Raw genomic sequence first — 17292 nt, 5'->3', positions numbered from 1 at the left:
ACCAAAGCCTCTGCCAGAGAAGGCAGGAGGAGACGCATATGGGGGTGGGAGGCGAGCGGGAAGGGTCGTTGTCGTTTCCCCTGCGTTGTTCTGGTTTCCTTAATCCTCCATCTCCCTTCCAGCGCACTGCCTGTAGGGTTCTTCAGGCCTGACTCGTGTCTTGCTGGGGGTGGGGTGGGGTGAGTCACGCAGGTGTTTGTGTGAGCTGGAGGTGTCAGACAATCGCACTATTGAACAGATCTGATAGGGAGGTGGTGGGGGAGGGAGGCTTTGCCAACAGATTAGAAGAACAAGGCCACAAACAGCCTATCTGAGACCCGTGGTTATTCAGTGCCCTGTGAAATGGAATTGACCCCGCTGTCTTTATCTGTTGGCAGGGGAGAGATTAGGAAGGAAGGGCCACCTCCCTGGCTTGCTCCAGGTGCAAATCCAGAGCGAGATGAGCTGCCTTTTCCATAACGGAGTCCCAACCAGCATGAGGCCTGTAAATAGGAGAACTGCGTGTCAAAGGGTTTCTTCTGCATGCGTACTTATACACAGAGGCACGCAGTGCAGGCCTGCTCCTTAGGCACCTGGCTTTGGAAATCTAGCCTTATATGGGGCCCTGCACGAAACAGCAAATCAAAGTGTTTTGCCAAAACCCAAATGATAAGATCTTTAAGAAAAATGCTCCCCCTACTGGGCAAGGGAAGGAATGAATCTGGCTTTTTTGTTTCTTTGCTTTTATTCAAGTACCTTATAAAGCAATGAGTTAGACGCCAGCCATGTGCAACCAGCCTGTGCTCAGCGATAGCAGGCGTATGGCCAGAGCTGTTAGAGGCCTGCGGTGTTGAGAGAGCAGTCCTCAGGCTATTGCTGTGAGTGCACTAGAGCCTCAACTCCCAGGGGGAGAGCTGTGAGGGATGGGCAGAGGAGAGTTCTGGTTAATGGCTCAAAAGAAGGACTGCACCTGTGATGCGGCAGCAGAGGCCTCGTTATTGCACTGTCAGCTTTGGATCAGAGCCCAGATGCCAGTGCAGAACTTGGCATGGAGCTCTTGTTCCAAGCCGGAAGATGCACCCCTTAGAGACCAGCACAAAGAACCCTATTCCTGGAAACTGCTGGACTCCTATAAATGAGTATCTGAGCCCTACAGCTGTTACTGATGGATTTTTACTAAACTGTATGTTGCACGTCCTATTGCCTAATGCCCCTGATGTACAGTTTAGCTGGTGACCATCAATGTTCTCTCTAATCTTTACCATCCATGTGTGGAATAACATTGTATATGCACTGAGGCACGTGTGAATGTGCACCACCAGTAGAAACCCAAAACCTAGTTGTGAGCATTCTGCTAATCAGCTGAGCGGTATTTGAATGTCTCCTGAGCAGTCGCACAAGCGGACAGGTTACAGGGAACACTGGTGACCGTGGGGGGTTCTGGATAGGGTTCTGTTTTTATCATAGGATCAGCGATGTATTCTTAGTGGCATCACAATCCTGAGCATGGGTGGCTTGTCACCAGAGAAAGGAAGCTGGAATCTCCCAATATGACACCCTTTCACACTGAACTTGTCATTCCAACCCACACCTTGAAAGTCTCACCTTGAAATGCTGCCTGTTCGCATTCCATGTGCCAGCAAAGTCTGATTGCATCATCACGACAACAGACTGGCACGCTGGTGGCGGTGTTCTGTTGTGTGCTAATCTGATTGTTTATAGTCGCGTGCCCAAATCCAGAGCGCTCTTTACTTTCCCTGCCTCTAATCTTTGTGCTAGGCCTGTAACATGTCCTCACATGGTGTTGCATTCGCCATGTTTAATCACAGACAATTTTAACATGTGGCTTTTAGGGCCTAGAAGTCATAAATCCAGGCCCTGGGGTATGTACCACTGAGATTATATGATCAAACAGAAGAATCTCTTCTGGCTGAAACACACAACAACAGGTTTTCTCTGCAATTCACGCAGTGGCCTGGTGATAAACCCATGGTTACATGATGTGGATGTTCCAGCAAAATGCAATAAACTGAAAAGGGATAGTGGTGAAATAATATGTCCAGATTGAAGTGGACATTGGTGAAGTAAAAATGATCCTATGCAGTAGAGCACCCATGTCACAAACTAACCGGGAATTAAGGAGTTAATGGAATAAAAAGTTCATAAAATTTCAAATCTTCAAATTTCAGTAGATCCAGCTCCTAAGTTGCTATCTAGTGCACTTCATTGCTTTCCTCTTGTCCTGCCAATCCCTTCAAAATTATTTCCAGTGCATTGAAAGATCAGAATGTGAAAGGAAATTTACTTGTTCTTCATTGCCATCACTGTCATCATGACTAACCCCCTTCCTCTACCTGGTCAGGAAAAATGGTTCATAAGTTTGGTGTGAAATCAAATGAGGTTCTGTTATTACTGGCAACCATGCTTGTTAATTCTGGATTTTTTAAACTCAGAAACTTTCCACCATTTTCTTTTGCATTTCATTCCTCTTGGAAAGTAGGGATGTTAAAATGGAGTTAATTAAGTAACCGTGTAACCGCTGACAAAATTCAGAGGCGGGGCGGTGGGCAGCTCCTTGGGAGACGGCATGGGCAGGGAGCCAGCTTTTACACCAGCTCCCCAGGTGTACCAGGAATCTGTGTGTAACTGTGAATGTTAACCGATCAATTAACCACATACATGGTTACACTTTCACATTCCTATTGGAAAGTGACAGGAGCTGGAAGCTTTCATGCAGAGTCCTTTCTGATTTATAGTCCTGTTCCCCGTCCATTCTCCGGCACCTGTTGTGTTTCCATCACTGCCAGCAGATAGTTAAAACTTGACCATAGTCTTTGGTAAGAAGTGGTGCTGGGTTGTGTAGCTTCATTTGTGCACGTGTAACTGCCTCGCAAACTGCTCTCTCAATACAGCCAAGGACAGGCATACGCACGAGAACCCCAGAAAGCATCTGCAATGTTGTTTTTAATTCCGTCTTTGGGGCCTGATCCTGCACAGTTTCCATGTGCTCCCAAGGGGACTGATTAGGAGGAGGGGAAGGAATATTTAAGCACTGTGAGCAATGAGAGGTTCCAAATTACCATTGCCGGCGCGCTAGCTGTGTGATGTGCAGGGCAGGCCCTGTGTCTAGAACTTTGCGAAGTCACTTCCGTGTCCTGCTCCAGGGGAGCCACATCCCTCTGCGGAAAATATGTTCCTCTGAAAGAACTAAATCTAACGCTCATTGTATGTGGCTTTCCCTGCTTGCGCCTAGACTTGTGGGCATCTGGCACTGCTCTGAGTGCTCAGCTGCATAAGTCAGAGTTGGTAGAGGGCCTTCCATGTGTGTAGCCCCTCTGGTTGCACTGACCTGGGAGCCAGAGGCTTGCTGGTTGGATACGAAGGCTGCTCTAGTAGCTTGTCCAAGCTGAACTGTTTTCTACACAGGCCATGCCAGAAGCTGATTGAGATTCTGCCTGTTTCCTTTCACACGTTTCCCTTTGATGCCCATATCTCTGCAGCTTTAGAACAGCACTGAGGCAGGGGCAAAGGGGCCAGAGGTCCGCAGGCACTGCTCTCAGCATTAATGGAGCCGCTGGAATGGGCAATGTGTCAAGGTGCTAGCTACAGGAGATCAGGCGATCGATAGCTGCTTGAGAAGGCTCCTTTGTACTTTGTTCCTCCTTTGCACTGCATTTCCTCTGCAGCGTTCTGCCTTTTAGGCTCCCCAGACAGCTGCCCAGTTGTCTGGTTTGAGCGCATTGCTGACCCTGGAGGAGCCAGGCATTTGAACTTCAAGAGAGTTTAGTGCAGGACAGGAGACTCACAACAGGGGTGCAGGGATTGGGGAATGTGTGAGAGCAGCACAATATAGTGGTGGTGAAGGGGGGGTGTCAGGCAGCCCACAGAGTGTGAACAAATTGAACCGCCCCTTGAAATCAAACCTAATGCTAAGAATCTTGGTCTTATGTCTTTACCTACTGGGCGAGGGGTGTTCAGGGCTTGTTGGCACTTGAAGAGGTTGCACTGCTGTTGCTTCCCTACTTCAGACAGCCCCTGGGATCCAAGGGGGTGCTGTAGCAGCATAAGCCACTTTTCATGGTGTGTCTGCACTAGGGGCTTGCATTAGTGCAGCTATATCAGCAAAAAATCCCCAGTCTTCAGAACCTTACCTGTCAAATGCTAAGATCTGCTGAGCTGACAGAGTTCCTTACTTTGCCTGAGTGCTGGGTGGGTGTAAAACCAGGGCTTTCCCCCTTACAACTGCTAAGGACCTGATTTTACCCCAGTGTCCACACACAGGCCCACTGCTGTGTGTGAAGCCCCACAGAGCCAATGCTTCTGTACACAAATCAGCTGCATAAGGAGACCACTTATTCATCTAGGTAGCCCACTGTGCATAGACACCTGCTTTGGGCCTGGAAAAATGCAAATCTCTGGCACCATTGTGCACACCATTTTGGATTCACCATTGCCCAGGCATATTTTTGAATGCCAGGCCCTAAAAGCCTCTTGATGTTAAAGGCTCAATGGTATTCCTCCCCCCCCCCCCCTTCTCCCAAATGAATGATGTTAAGCTGTTCTCAGCATCCCAGCCAACATAGAGAGTCTTCAGATATGCTGAGGGCTCTTATAGAAAGACTGATCTGTTGTTCTCCACACCCACTGAAGGCAGGACCACAAGCAATGGGCTTAATCTAGATTTAGGTCAGATATTGGAAGACCTTTCTAAGAGCGGCTGAGCTGGACTAGGCCTCCAGGGGAGACTGTGGAATCTCTGCCTCAGAGGTTTTTAAAAAGCAATTGGACAAACACTTGCCAAGGATAATCTAGGTTTATCTGGTCTTTCCTCAGAATAGGGGCTGGACTTGATCTCTGAATGTCCCTTCCAGCCCTGCATTTCTGTCAGTCCGCCTTAATTTTCCCCGTTAGGAGTCATCTGGGGACTGGGTTCTTCTTCACTTCTTGCCTTGTTCTATTGGTAGTGAGGTGTGTGTAGCTACCCAGCTGCCACAGCTGTGCCTCACCAGCAGAGGTGGCATTGTGGTGGTGTGCTGTACTTGAGCTGTGTATTGGGCATCTTGCTAACACCTTTGGTTTTTTCCCTGCAGTGACCTCTCAGTGCAAGATCCTGAAGTGTAACTCTGAGTTCTGGGCGGCCACGTCAGGCTCTCACCACCTTGGCACGGAGGAGGCACCGGAGTTCTGCACAGCTCTCCGTACCTACGCTCACTGCACCCGCCGCACAGCTCGCACCTGCAGGGGGGACCTGGCCTACCACTCTGCCGTTCATGGCATAGACGACCTCATGGTCCAACACAACTGCTCCAAAGATGGCCCCACCTCGCAGCCCCGCCTTCGCACACTGCCCCCCGGGGACAGCCAGGAGCGCTCCGACAGCCCGGAGATCTGCCACTACGAGAAGAGCTTTCACAAGCACTCAGCCCCTCCAAACTACACCCACTGTGGGCTCTTTGGGGATCCCCACCTCAGGACTTTCACAGACAGCTTCCAGACCTGCAAAGTGCAGGGGGCTTGGCCGCTCATAGATAATAACTACCTGAACGTCCAGGTCACCAACACGCCAGTGCTACCTGGGTCCCTGGCAACGGCAACGACCAAGGTAAAGGCATGGGGCAGATGGCCTGTCCCCCGGGGCATGGCGACATTCTGACATTGCCCCCCTTGGGGGTGACCCTTTGAATCCCCTTTTCTCCAACCGCCTCACAAAAGGTTCCAAAAATCTGTTGAATCTCATTTGCTCACGCCAGGTTATCCAGCAAAATGAGATGGAGTCTGAGCCCACCACAATTACAGGATCCTCGCCAGAAAATCAAGGCCCTCTCCCTAGACCAGGAGTGGGCAATAATTTTTAATGGGGCGGGGGAGCACTCCAAGATTTTGGCAAGTGGTCAAGGGCCAGATTTCTACTGAGGAGACTTGGGGTCTGGGACAGAGGTTGGGTGCAGAAGGGAGCTTGGGGTAGGAGACTGGTTGCAGGAGGGGGTGTGGCATCTGAGAGGGAGTTTGGGTGAAGGAGGAGATTGTGAAGGGAAGGAGTGGTGATCTGGGGCAGTGGGTTGGGGTGCAAAGTCCAGAAGGGGATATGGGTGCAGGAGATGATTCTGGCCTGAGGGAGAGGCTCTAGGAGGGGATTGTGACCTGGGAGAAGGACGTGCAGAGGGTTTGGGTGATGATGCAGGGTCAGGGAGGGAGTATGGGTGCAGGAGAGGATTCTGACGTGGGGGAAGGGTGTCGGAGAGGGTGCAGGGTCTGGGAGGGAGTTGTGCCCTGGGGGAAAGGGATACAGAGAGTTTGGATTGGTGGCCTGGGGAAGGGAAAGAAAGTGGGGGTACCAGAGGCAGGCTCTGGCTGAGAGATGTTTACCTAGGAAGCTGCCAGTCAGCAGCCCTGCAGGAACCTGAAGGGTGCAGTCCCAAGCTGCTCCACGCGGTTCTGCTCCCAGCAGGGTGAAGGAGTGTATGGGACCAAGGGGGAAGAGGGGAGGGCAGGCAAGGCTTTATTGGCTGCCCCTGCCACCAGCAAAATATCTCAGCTGCTATTGGTTGGAAGCTGGCCAATGGGAGCTGAGAGATTTTGCGGAGGGGCTGGCGAGAGCACAAAGCCTCTCTCCTCCCTCCCAGAATAGAGCAGCCACATTTAAAGCTGCTGCCGCTGCACTATGCTTAAGGCTCCCAGCAAGGCAGCTGCGGGCTGGGTCCGGTAGCTTGGTGGGCTGCATCCGGCCCGCTGGCAGCCTCTTGCCCACCCCTGCCCTAGACTCTCTTCTCCCAAACACTTGGTTCCCCACTCCCTAGCCCCCCTAGACGGACTCTGGTTTCTCCCCATTGCATCTCGTCCCCTTCAGATCGTTGAGTGTCTTCAGAGGAGACGCATCATCCCTGGTGTAGGTCTATGTTGTGAAAAAAGGGTCAGATCATGAAGGGAGCAAGCGCTGGGATCTACAGCTGGTAGCTCCCCTGAAAGGCAAACCAGAAACCCGAATGTCTCCTCCTTTTGCCCTTCCCCTAGCATTGCAGTTTTGTTCCAGGCCCCCTGTGCCAGATTCCTTTGCAGGGCAATGTGACCCTCCTGTTCAGGGATGGGAACAGCAGGAGGATGACAAGGTGCCAGAAATCACTGGCAACAAGTAAAACTCGCTGAACCCACCCTCCTGACTGTTTTGTGGCCTGTGCAAAGTGGCAGTGATGGCAGCTGAAGGAGCCTGCAGTAAGGATGTTAAACTGCATTTAATCAGCTAATTGAGTAGTTGATGGACATTCCATCGACTACTCGATTAGTTGATAAGGGGGGAAAGTGCAGAGCCACAGCAGGATTAGTCCCCAGCCCCGGGAAATAACCCCACTGCGGCTCTGCCCAGCTCTTATTACATTTAGAAGTCAGAGACACCGCGGGGTACTGGGCGCGAGCTGGGACATCTGAATTCTGGCTTGCACCCGGTCCCAGATGCTGCACCTCTGTCCCCTTGCCTCTCCCACCTCCGAGACGGTGCTGGGGGGAATGGAACCGGCTTTTAAGCTGGCTCCCCCCCCCAGCAGCAGCTCCGGCTCCCCCTGCCTCGAATTGCTGTGGGGGGCTCTTGGCAAGGAAGTGAGTTCACCCTGCTCCAGATTAGGGATGTAAGTGATTAGTCAAGTAGTTGACTACTCGATACGCCTAGGCTTATCGGGCAGGAGTCACTACTCGACTAGTTACTGGCAGCAAGAGGTGGGGGAGAAGCAGTTTGGTGGTTGCAGAAGAACGATGCTGCTGTTGAAGTCTCTGCAGAGACCCCCGCCCTCCCCAGCAAGTGCGGGGGTAATTAGTCCTTGAATATGAGTGGCTTCCTCGGCTATGTTGAAGTCACTGTAGTGCCAGGCTGACAGTGCTGACGTGAGAAGCCCTCTCCTCATTTCCAGAGTAGGCTGAGTGTGGGAAATCTCTCTGCACTGCCCCAAAGCCTGAGGGGTAGGCACCGTCTGGGGAGGAGAGCCAGTAGTTCAGTATTCAAGACCAGATTTGAACTTGGCCTCTGCCATGGAGGGAGCGAACGAGCGCCGGCTGTGATAGGAACTGGACACACACATGTAGGGCCCTCACCTGTGTTGTTCTCTGCTCACCAGCATTTGATTTGAACCAGTCACCTTAAGATGAAAGGCTCCTTGCCCAAGCTGCTTGATCCATCTAGCCCCAGCTAGACTCCCAACCCTCATCCAGCCACCCGCTCACAACTAGCCATGGTTTTAATGCCAGAGGTGAGAGAACCTCAGGGATCATGTTCCCTTGTCACTGTCTCCATCCTGCTCTGGGTTTGTGTGTGTGTGGTGATGCCCGCAGGTGGCTGGGCCCACGAGAGGCTAAGTCACCCAGCATGCCGGAGGTCTGGATAAGGGAGAGCATTCGTTCACATGGGAAAGCCTGTGGTTTGGAGCCGAAGTGCTGGGTTTCTAGTGTTGGCTTCCCAGCTGCTTTAGCTAGTAATTGTGTCTGTGGTTCACAGCCAGGACAAGGCATTTTGTGGGGCGCAGTCTGTTCTCGCAGTGCTGTGGCAGCCAAGATAAATACTCTCCAGGGACCGGGGGTAGCGCTGAGTAAACGCAGTGGCAAATGCCCAGTTGTAGCACAATGGAACTCAAAGTGACGCATCCTAAGTGTTAAATCCGGCTTCTGCTTGAGGGAGGATTTTGAGCTGAGGGATGCTGCTGCTGAATTCCTCTTTGCTGCATGAGCGCTGAAGCTGACAGGAAGCACATTTCAGCTCCCCTGATCCAGAGGAAGGGCAGGGATGGCTGGTGATAAGCCAGCTGCTTTTCAGGCCTGTGGGGAGCACAGATCCTTGTCAAGATACTCCCAGAGTGACCGAGGACAGGGGTTTGCCGCCATCTCTGGTTGGGGTGGGAAGTATCACAGTTTCTGTGAGGGTTGGCACGCAACTTGCTGGGGCCTTTGCATCCTAGAACTGACTTGGGGCTCTGCACCATGTTATCCTTGGAAGTGGTGCTGAGAAGTGATGAGTCATCGCTCAGTGTGGCGACTCAGCAAGTTTACCCAGCCCGCATAGCTGCTGGAACAGGCAGCCCTTGCGCCGCAAGTTGGCTCCAAGGTGGATGGTGTCTGTGTACATCCAGGCTTCCGCTTTGGTGCTGTTCACTGGAGCAGGGAGCTCTCAGCGAGAGGATACAACCTCCAGTAAACTGGGGTGTATCTGCCAAAACCTGAAAGCTGGAATAGAAACATCTGGGGAGGAAAGCAAGGACACACCTTTTAACTCCAGTTAAACCTTGCAGACTAGGGCTACTTCTAGACTGCAGGCTTCTTTCGGAAGAAGCTTTTCCGGAAGAGATCTTCTGGAAAAGCTTATTTCGACAGAGCGCGTCCACACAGCAAAGCACAATGAAAAAGCAATGTGCTTTTTCGAAAGAGAGCGTTCACATTGATTGGACCCTGTCTCGCATTTAAGTTGTGATTAGTCAGGATGGTGTGGCCACCAGGGCACCTGTGTTATTTCCTGGAGGCCTCTCCTTTCGAAAGAACTCCCCCTTCTGTGTCCACACACGCCTTTTTCCAAAAAAGCTGTTTTGGAAAAAGGCTTCTTCCTTGTAGAATGAGGTTTACCGCCATCAGAAAAACCCCTCTGTTCTTTCGCCTTTCCATCAAAAGAACTCAATGGCAGTATGGACGCAAGTATTGTTTTTCCGGAAAAACAGCTATTTTCCCGGAAAAACGCTGCAGTGTAGACGCACCCTAGGAGAAGCTTCTACAGGGGCAAAGAAAAGGAAACCGTGTTGCTGCCCTAACAGGCTGGCACTTTGTGAGTAGCCTCGGCTGTGCTAGGAAGTATTACCTAGAATTCCCTTACTGTTTCCACTCCCCCCAGTTTGGTTCCACCACTATTTTGGGAACCCTGGTGCGTACACAGGGCTTCTGGAGGCTGGGGGGATTTTAAGCACTGTGTTGTATAAACCTACTTTGAGCAGGGTTGGACACTGATCTACGCTGCAGCTCCCCTATTGCTGTACCCAGTGGGGAGCAGCAAAGGAAAATCTGGAGCAGAATGGCTGGGGCAGACCTCCCTGATGGAGAGAGTCAAGGGAAATACCAGAGCCCTGTTGGGAGCCATTTGAACCTGGTGTTTGTTCCAAAAGCAATGTAAACAAATAGCAGGATGGAGCCAAAGGCCCCAGTAATCCCAGGAGTCTGCTTGTCAGCTGTGTATTTTAGATCCAGATTGGAACTTCCCTAAAGTTTTTGAGAGGAGTTTAGTTCAGACTCATCCCCAATAAACAGAGTCTGTATAAACCCAGGAGGGATTAAAATGTGCAGTAGCCTGACAAGGAAATCCCAGCTAGAGAGAGGGGGGCAGACTGAGCACAGACCTGGGAGCCAGGAACAGTGGGGGGGGAGTCAGGAGGAGAGGTCTCTGCACCATCTTGCTGCATATCTTGAGCAAGTCCTTGTTCCTTTCTGTGGTCATACCGCAAGAAGCTTAATGTCAGAGGGGCTTGCAGCGAATTGAAGAGAAGTAGAAGCTAAGTGTGAAGAACAATTTACAGAGACTTAGGGACATGATGCGTGTTAGCTGGGGCTAATCAGTGGTCTCTCCTCTCCCTCCCATGGGGTTTCAAGTCTCATAGTCACAGCTCCACTCCAACAGGTAACTTCTGTGGGATATGGCAGCATGACCTTTGGGCAGGGCTGTCCGTAGGAGTTGCAGGGCCCAGGAAACCCTGCTTCCTACCCCACTCCACCTCTTCCTGCCCCTGCTCTGGCCCATCTCAACCCATTCCACCCTTTCCTGCAGACCCTTGACCTAACTCTTTCTGGCTTCTTGGTTATCTTCAGACTGTTGGCACCAGCAATGCCAGGAGCTGGTGGAGCAGAGCAAGCTGGGGCCGGGTCATTCGCTGCTGCCGGCACCAGGCTCCCCACTGAACCCCCAGGCTGTCCTGGTCCCAGCGTCCCCTAAAGCCGGGGGCCAAGTATGGTACGGACAGGACATCTCTGCCTTTGGATTCTAGTCCTGTCTCTGGTTCCTTCTGATGTGTAGCTGATTTGCACCCTTTGATGCACCCGCCTGTAGGCTGAAGCCTGGTGGCTTTGTGCATAAAATGGGGAGAACTGGTAGTGGGAACTCTGTGTTGGTGGACTGAGGCCCACATTTAAAGTGCCTCCAAAGACGGACTCTCCAAACCGCTTCTGGAGGCACGTGGCGGTTGTTGAAGAATGAACCACTCAGGCCTGGTGTTCATTAATGACATGTACTGATGACTGAGCCCAGCAGGTTTATCAGTGTTGGTTAATGCCCCCTTCTCTCTCCTCCCTCGCCCCTCACAGCTTACCATCATCTTCAAGAGCTTCCAGGAGTGTGTGGACCAGAAAGTGTACCAGGCGGAGATGGACGAGCTTCCGGCCGCCTTCGCCGACGGCTCCAAGAACGGCGGCGACAAGCATGGTGCCAACAGTTTGAAGATCACCGAGAAGGTGTCTGGCCAGCATATTGAGATCCAAGCCAAGTACATCGGCACCACCATTGTGGTGAGGCAGGTGGGCCGCTACCTCACCTTTGCCGTGCGCATGCCTGAGGAGGTAGTGAACGCCGTGGAGGACAGGGACAACCAGGGCCTTTACCTCTGCCTCCGGGGCTGCCCACTTAACCAACAGATTGACTTCCATACCTTCCGCTCTGGTCAGGCCACAGAAGGCCGGGCTCGCAGGAAGGGGTCCAGCCTCGTCCCCTTCCCTGAGTTCTTCACCTATGAAACAGCCATGGCCAAGTGCCGGGAGAAGCTCCCCGTGGAGGACCTGTACTTCCAATCCTGCGTCTTTGACCTCCTGACCACAGGGGACGTCAACTTCACGCTGGCTGCTTATTACGCCTTCGAAGATGTGAAGATGCTTCATTCCAACAAGGACAAGCTGCACCTCTATGAAAGGACACGGGAGCTGGGCCCAGGCAATGCAGCCCCCTCGGGCCATCCCTGGGCCCTTCCTGCCCTCTGGGTGGCGCTGGTGTGTCTGAGTCAGTGCTGGTCAGTGTTTCTATAGATGGGACCTCGGTGGGGGAGGAAGGGGTCCACAGAAGGGGACGATGGTCTGTGCTGGATGAGGAGAAGTTGAACAGCAGGTCTGGCTGGGAGCTAAAGAGTCATCCCGGCATCTCAACCCCTTGAATTAGGCCCTCTGGAATGTCATGGGCCTGCCCCAGATAGCAGCCATCGGTTTCTGCTGGACCATACCTCATGTAACCCTTCTCCTCTTCCCGTGGGTGAGGAGGGTGGAATGCCCTCCCCTCCCCCTAGTGCTCCCTCGTGGTACTGCAAACGGTTGTGGTGACTGTGATGTTGGCATTTGTGAAAGTGGCTTCGTGTTGGGGGAGTTGGCTGCCTGCTGCTGCCTGGGAGGAGGGGGCAGAGCCCCAGCTGGTCAGGGTGGCCCATGCCTAGAGACCCTCGTGGGACACAAAGAGACAGGCTGGCCTCTGATTTTCACACGTCACAAATGACTATACCTGCTAAAGTGCTCAGGCCCCTACTGCTGCCCAGGCAGGCCCTGCGTCTGTGTACAACCAGCTAAGTGGGGCTTTGCTCACTGCTGGGCCTTTGCAAATGCGGGGGGCTAAACCCAGATAGAGGAACTACAATGGTGCCCCCCCCCTTAGCTCTGGGCAGGCACCTTCCCCGAGAGAAGCTGCAGAGGTAGGCAGTTGGCTGAATTGTTTTCTGTCCATCACTAAAGGCCCTGTTGTTCCCAGCATCCAGCTCCCTGCAGGGGTCTGAGGTGCACAGTTCATCCTTCACTGAACAGCACTTTCCAGGGGCGGGTCATTCACTGATTGCATCTGCTGGGCTTCAGAGGGTGTCTGGGAGCTAATGGGGTCCAGGAAGTCCAGTCCCGGTACACAGACTCTCTGAGTCACTTCATAGCCTCGAGGTTGAATCCTTGTGGGCCTTCTCTGGCCCCTCCCCTCAGAGAGGCAAAGAGAGAAACCTGGCCAGGATTTGAGCAGTTTCTGACATTTGCCAGCAGCCTCCTCCCAGTAGTTGAAGGGCTCCTTGTGACGTGGCCCCTTGTTCCCATTAGCTCTTAGGACACTCAGGCAGAGTGAGTGGGGAGGCGTCAGCGATCTCCCAGATTCGTACTGTGAAGTGACTGATCAGTCCTCCTCAAGCCCTGTACTGGCAGCTGGAGTGTCCCCCCTCTAGCCCTGTCCCTTTTCACCCTCTGGAGGGTGGCTGTGGGTCAGTAAAGCCAGGGCAAAGCTCTGACAACAGCAGAGCCCCTGAAGTGGGGGGAGTTTTGCTTGTTTGCTGCTAACCCCCACTTCTCCCCTAGTGATCTCACTTCAGGCCAATTGCACCTTAGCTCTTCCTGGCTTGATTCTGAGGAGGGCTGTTTGAAAATCCAGCTGGGGGCAGGCCCTAACGAATCCCAGCAAAGCAATTGATAATCTACTCTGCCATCTGAGAGGCAGTGCCGCTTCCTCTTCTCCACGTTCTTCTGGGATTTGCCTGGTGCTTTGCTCACATATCACAAGACCATCTGCACTTTGGCTTGGAACTGAGAGAACTCTGGGGGAATCCCCCATTGTTCCCCCAGTTGGAGTTTCCCAGAGTTCTCCCCAGAGGCACAGGTAGATCACTAGGACAATCAGCAATTAAGCATGGTCTCTTGACTCCATAGAGAAATGGGAATGTGACGCACCCTGCAGCACGTACAAACTAGTGCCACGTGGCAGCCGCCTGTAAATACTCGAGCAACTATTCTTTGTGTCCCGCCAGCTGTAGAACTCCGTTTGTAAAGCAGCAGAGAAATGCAACATGTGTCATTGGGTGTAATTTATATTGTCTCTCTAATATATGGAGCCCTGGCGTTGATCTCGTGTGACTGTACAGATGAAGAGATGTAATTGGTTTTTAGGTGTTTAACGAAAAACAGAAGAGACGTAACAGAAAGATGTGTTTACTACTTTGCTCCTTGCTTTGTCTGCTGGTGGCCCGTGTTTCTGTTTAGGGCGATTTTAAAATAGGGATCTCACAATGTAGGGAGCTGGGGAGACCAACCACGGGATGGTAGATCAATCAATTTGCTGGCCACAGAGCTCTTGGAGGGCAGCTCGAAAAGGAAATAATGGAGATATTCTAAATGATCTGTATTTGCATTAAAGTAGCCTAGATGTCCGAGTGGAGATCAGGACCCCATTCTGCTAAGAGCTGCATTGGCACCTGGTGAGAGACAGTTGTTGCCCCAAAGAATTTACAATCTAGACAAGGAAGAGAGGGGAAACTGAGGCACAGTTGGTGACATTACTTTTCCAGGATCACAGAGCCCAGGTCTCCTTTGTCCCAGTCCAATTGACTAGATTACGTTGCCTCCTTTAAGGCTCCTTTAGTGGCTATGAACAGCCCGTTTCCCAGGTGGATTTGATTCTGCCCATATAGTATGACCAGAGGTTTGTTTCCGCCAAGTTTAAGAGCTCACCTTGCTGGGTGAGCACAAGTCTCATGAACTTTCCATTGCTAATCCTGTGCATACCTGTCCTTGGGGTAATACATTCCCTTAGTGTGTTTGGTAGCTAGCAGCTGGGAGGGATTCATCGGGCTTCTATGCAACTACCAAGGCCAGAGTCATTCAGTCCCCTTAGCTCCTTCACTACATGAAAATCTAAACTTTATTACCCCTAGAAACTGGAGAGGTGAATATTGAAAGTCATTATCAGCTTGGTGGGGCCCCACACCTGGGTAACCCACTAATAATCCCAGATATACCTAGGCTTGGGACGTGGAGCTGCTATCAGGACAGGAGTATATGGCTAGGCAGAGACTGGCATTGCTGTTAGCCAATCAGCATAGTCCATAATAACCATGCGCCATCTGCTGTCATAGTGCTACTTCCTGTCGTGGCAGCATAAGAAAGCGTGCGATGTTGTGGTCAGAGCTACCCTCTGGAGGAAGGAAGTCCTCTGTGATCTTGATTGTCTCTGCACAGCCCAGGCCTTCCCTAGTAGGTCAGTGCTCCAGTGGTGGTTGAATGTATTACAGTGGTTGGGTTATCCCTCTTTTAGAAGCTAACAGTTAAGCACTTTATTTTGGTTGTGTGTGACCCAGTTCAAGTTAAAGGTGAAGTGTGGCCAAGGAAGACCTGATGTGGTTGGAATAAAAAAAATAAAAAAAAAAATTTGGTTTTGGGGAGGGGGAGAATCTCCTGACTGCTCCTTGTGTTTTGGACCCTGTAGGGTGTCACTGCATGTACATACTGTAAATTATTTATTGATGAAAATGCAAGTAAAGGTTCTCTTCTTTTTTTTTTTTGGACAACCGCCTTGTGTTGTGTTTGATTCTAATCGGGAAAGAAAATGAGAGAGAGGCGAGAATTCCCTGACAAGCTCCTATTTTTGTGTGTGAAATGTTCTCACTTTATAGCAAACCAACCCCCCCTTTTCCTTGCCATGACCCATCTGCAGCAACCTCCCTGTCGAGCTGGGATTCTCCTCCCATTTGGCAACATAGGAAACTCAAGATGACTGCAGCCTGCCAGGTTGAGACTCCCCAGTCTATGGTATTGTAATGAACTGGCACGCGCGCGTGTGCATGTAGCATACTAGGAAAGAGTTAAAAGGTTTATGTTTTAATGCTGTAAGTAGGGCCTCCTAGGTTCAAACCTTGCTGATGGCCCACTGGGAGCAGATTTTGCCCTCTACTGGCTGGATTCAAAACGGCAAATTTTTATCATGCATAATTAACCTGTGGAACTCACTTCCACCAGATTCCATTAGGGCAAGGAAAGAATTAAACAGTGATATGGATTATGAAAACATCCACAGTTACAGCTAGGATGAAGACCATTTGATGAGAAATATATATAAAGCCTTATTATGCTTGTCAGGCCATGACCTAGGCTACGTCTAGACTGCAAGACACTTTTGAAAAAGAGCACTTTTGAAAAAGAGCACCTAGACTCCAACCAGTACTTGGAAAAAGCAAGCCGTTTTTTCCAAAGAGAGCACCCAGGCACTTTGGATGTTCTCTTTTGAAAAAGCACAGTTTGCATTACTGCCGCATTTTCGATTTACTTTTGAAAGAACAGCCGGCAGCCTAGACACAGGTAAAGATTTTTTGGAAAAAAGACCACTTTTTTTTCGAAAAATCCCTTTAGTCTAGACACACCCTTCCTGACTTGTTGGGATTCAGGAAGCAACATCCCCTACCGACATCTGATTCTGTTACCAGGTATCCTGACTCTACCATCAAAGCATAAGAACCAAACTTTTTCAGACCTCAGCCGAGATCTGCCTCTCTCAAGCGAAGAGCAACCATTTCAAATGTAAGCAGGCAAGAGCTGCCCAAGCACCACAACACTAGGAAGTGCCATAATTTGCTTCCCTGCTAATACCCTGAATCGTGATAAACCACTGAGTCTTTTGCCCTTTATTTCATCCCCTCGGAGGCTAGATTAGTGCCTTTAAACCAGAACGCTGCTTATGCTATGACACACAGAGTAGCCCATCTCCCAGCCTTACATGAAGGCAAATTAGCAGGCCACCACAGTCTTTAGCTTTTGGCCACTGAAAGTAGAAGGCAGTAATAGGTGAAGAAGCTGAGAGCCCTGAACTATTATTTGTATCTGCTGTCTTCTCCACTCAGACAAGGCCTGACTGTGGCTCTGCAGGAGAGGAGCTCAAAGGAAAGACTTGCCCTTTGCTGGAAGGTCTTCCTACAAAGGCCCATGTCTGACATGGTAAACAACTGATCTGCCCTCTCTGCCTCATGGCTTTTCCCTGCAGACTGTTTCTAAAAGAGAGCCTAGCTCCTGAAATTGCTAGAAAAGCCCCAAGAGTCATACTGAATAAAGGACACTTCCAAGTCCTGCACCACTCTCCTCTACTCATTCATTCATTCCTATAAGGCCAATGTTCCTTATTTATATGCACCTGCCTGGGAATGAGTTAACACCTCATTAAGGTGCAAACCTGCCCTGGATTCACTTCAATCAGCTGCAGTGCAGTCCTTGCCCCCCTGCAATACAAGGTGCAGGGATGGTTTTGTGAGATGTGCTTAGGCCTTAGCTTGACTTGGGGTGAGTGAATGCTAGGAGTGCAAATGCAAGAGAGCCTGCCTGCTCAGGTGAAAACTGCAAACCTCCATGTCCTCCTGAGGGTTTGACCTCATGTTAGTGAGTTCGAGGTAAGGAGACATTTTCTGCTGGGTGCCAACAAGGCCTTAGGGCCCAGATTGATCCCAAACCAACTTCTTTGCCCAGGTCAGCCCATTGTGCAAGGAGGTGGCTACTGTGAGGTAAAAGAGCACTCTGAAAACTCCTGGCATTGCGAGCTGCTCT

General features: G+C 51.1%; 1 protein-coding gene across 2 annotated transcripts in view; it reads left to right on the top strand.

Moving 5' to 3' along the window:
* RGMA (repulsive guidance molecule BMP co-receptor a) overlaps positions 1-15267 on the top strand; it is a 40721-nt gene extending 25454 nt beyond the window's left edge. For both annotated transcript variants that reach the window (XM_006123331.5, XM_006123332.5), the window contains exons 3-4: positions 5070-5581; positions 11293-15267. In XM_006123331.5, coding sequence (XP_006123393.2) covers positions 5070-5581; positions 11293-12003 — 1223 coding nt within the window. In that variant the 3' untranslated portion in view covers positions 12004-15267. The remainder of the gene's footprint in view (positions 1-5069; positions 5582-11292) is intronic.
* The last annotated feature ends 2025 nt before the right edge of the window (positions 15268-17292 follow it).

Source organism: Pelodiscus sinensis, chromosome 14 (genome assembly GCF_052426305.1).
Source record: "Pelodiscus sinensis isolate ZL-2025 chromosome 14, ASM5242630v1, whole genome shotgun sequence".
NCBI lineage: Eukaryota > Metazoa > Chordata > Testudines > Trionychidae > Pelodiscus > Pelodiscus sinensis.
The sequence above is the reverse complement of the archived record's forward strand: the minus strand, read 5'-3'. Positions and strand labels throughout refer to the sequence as shown.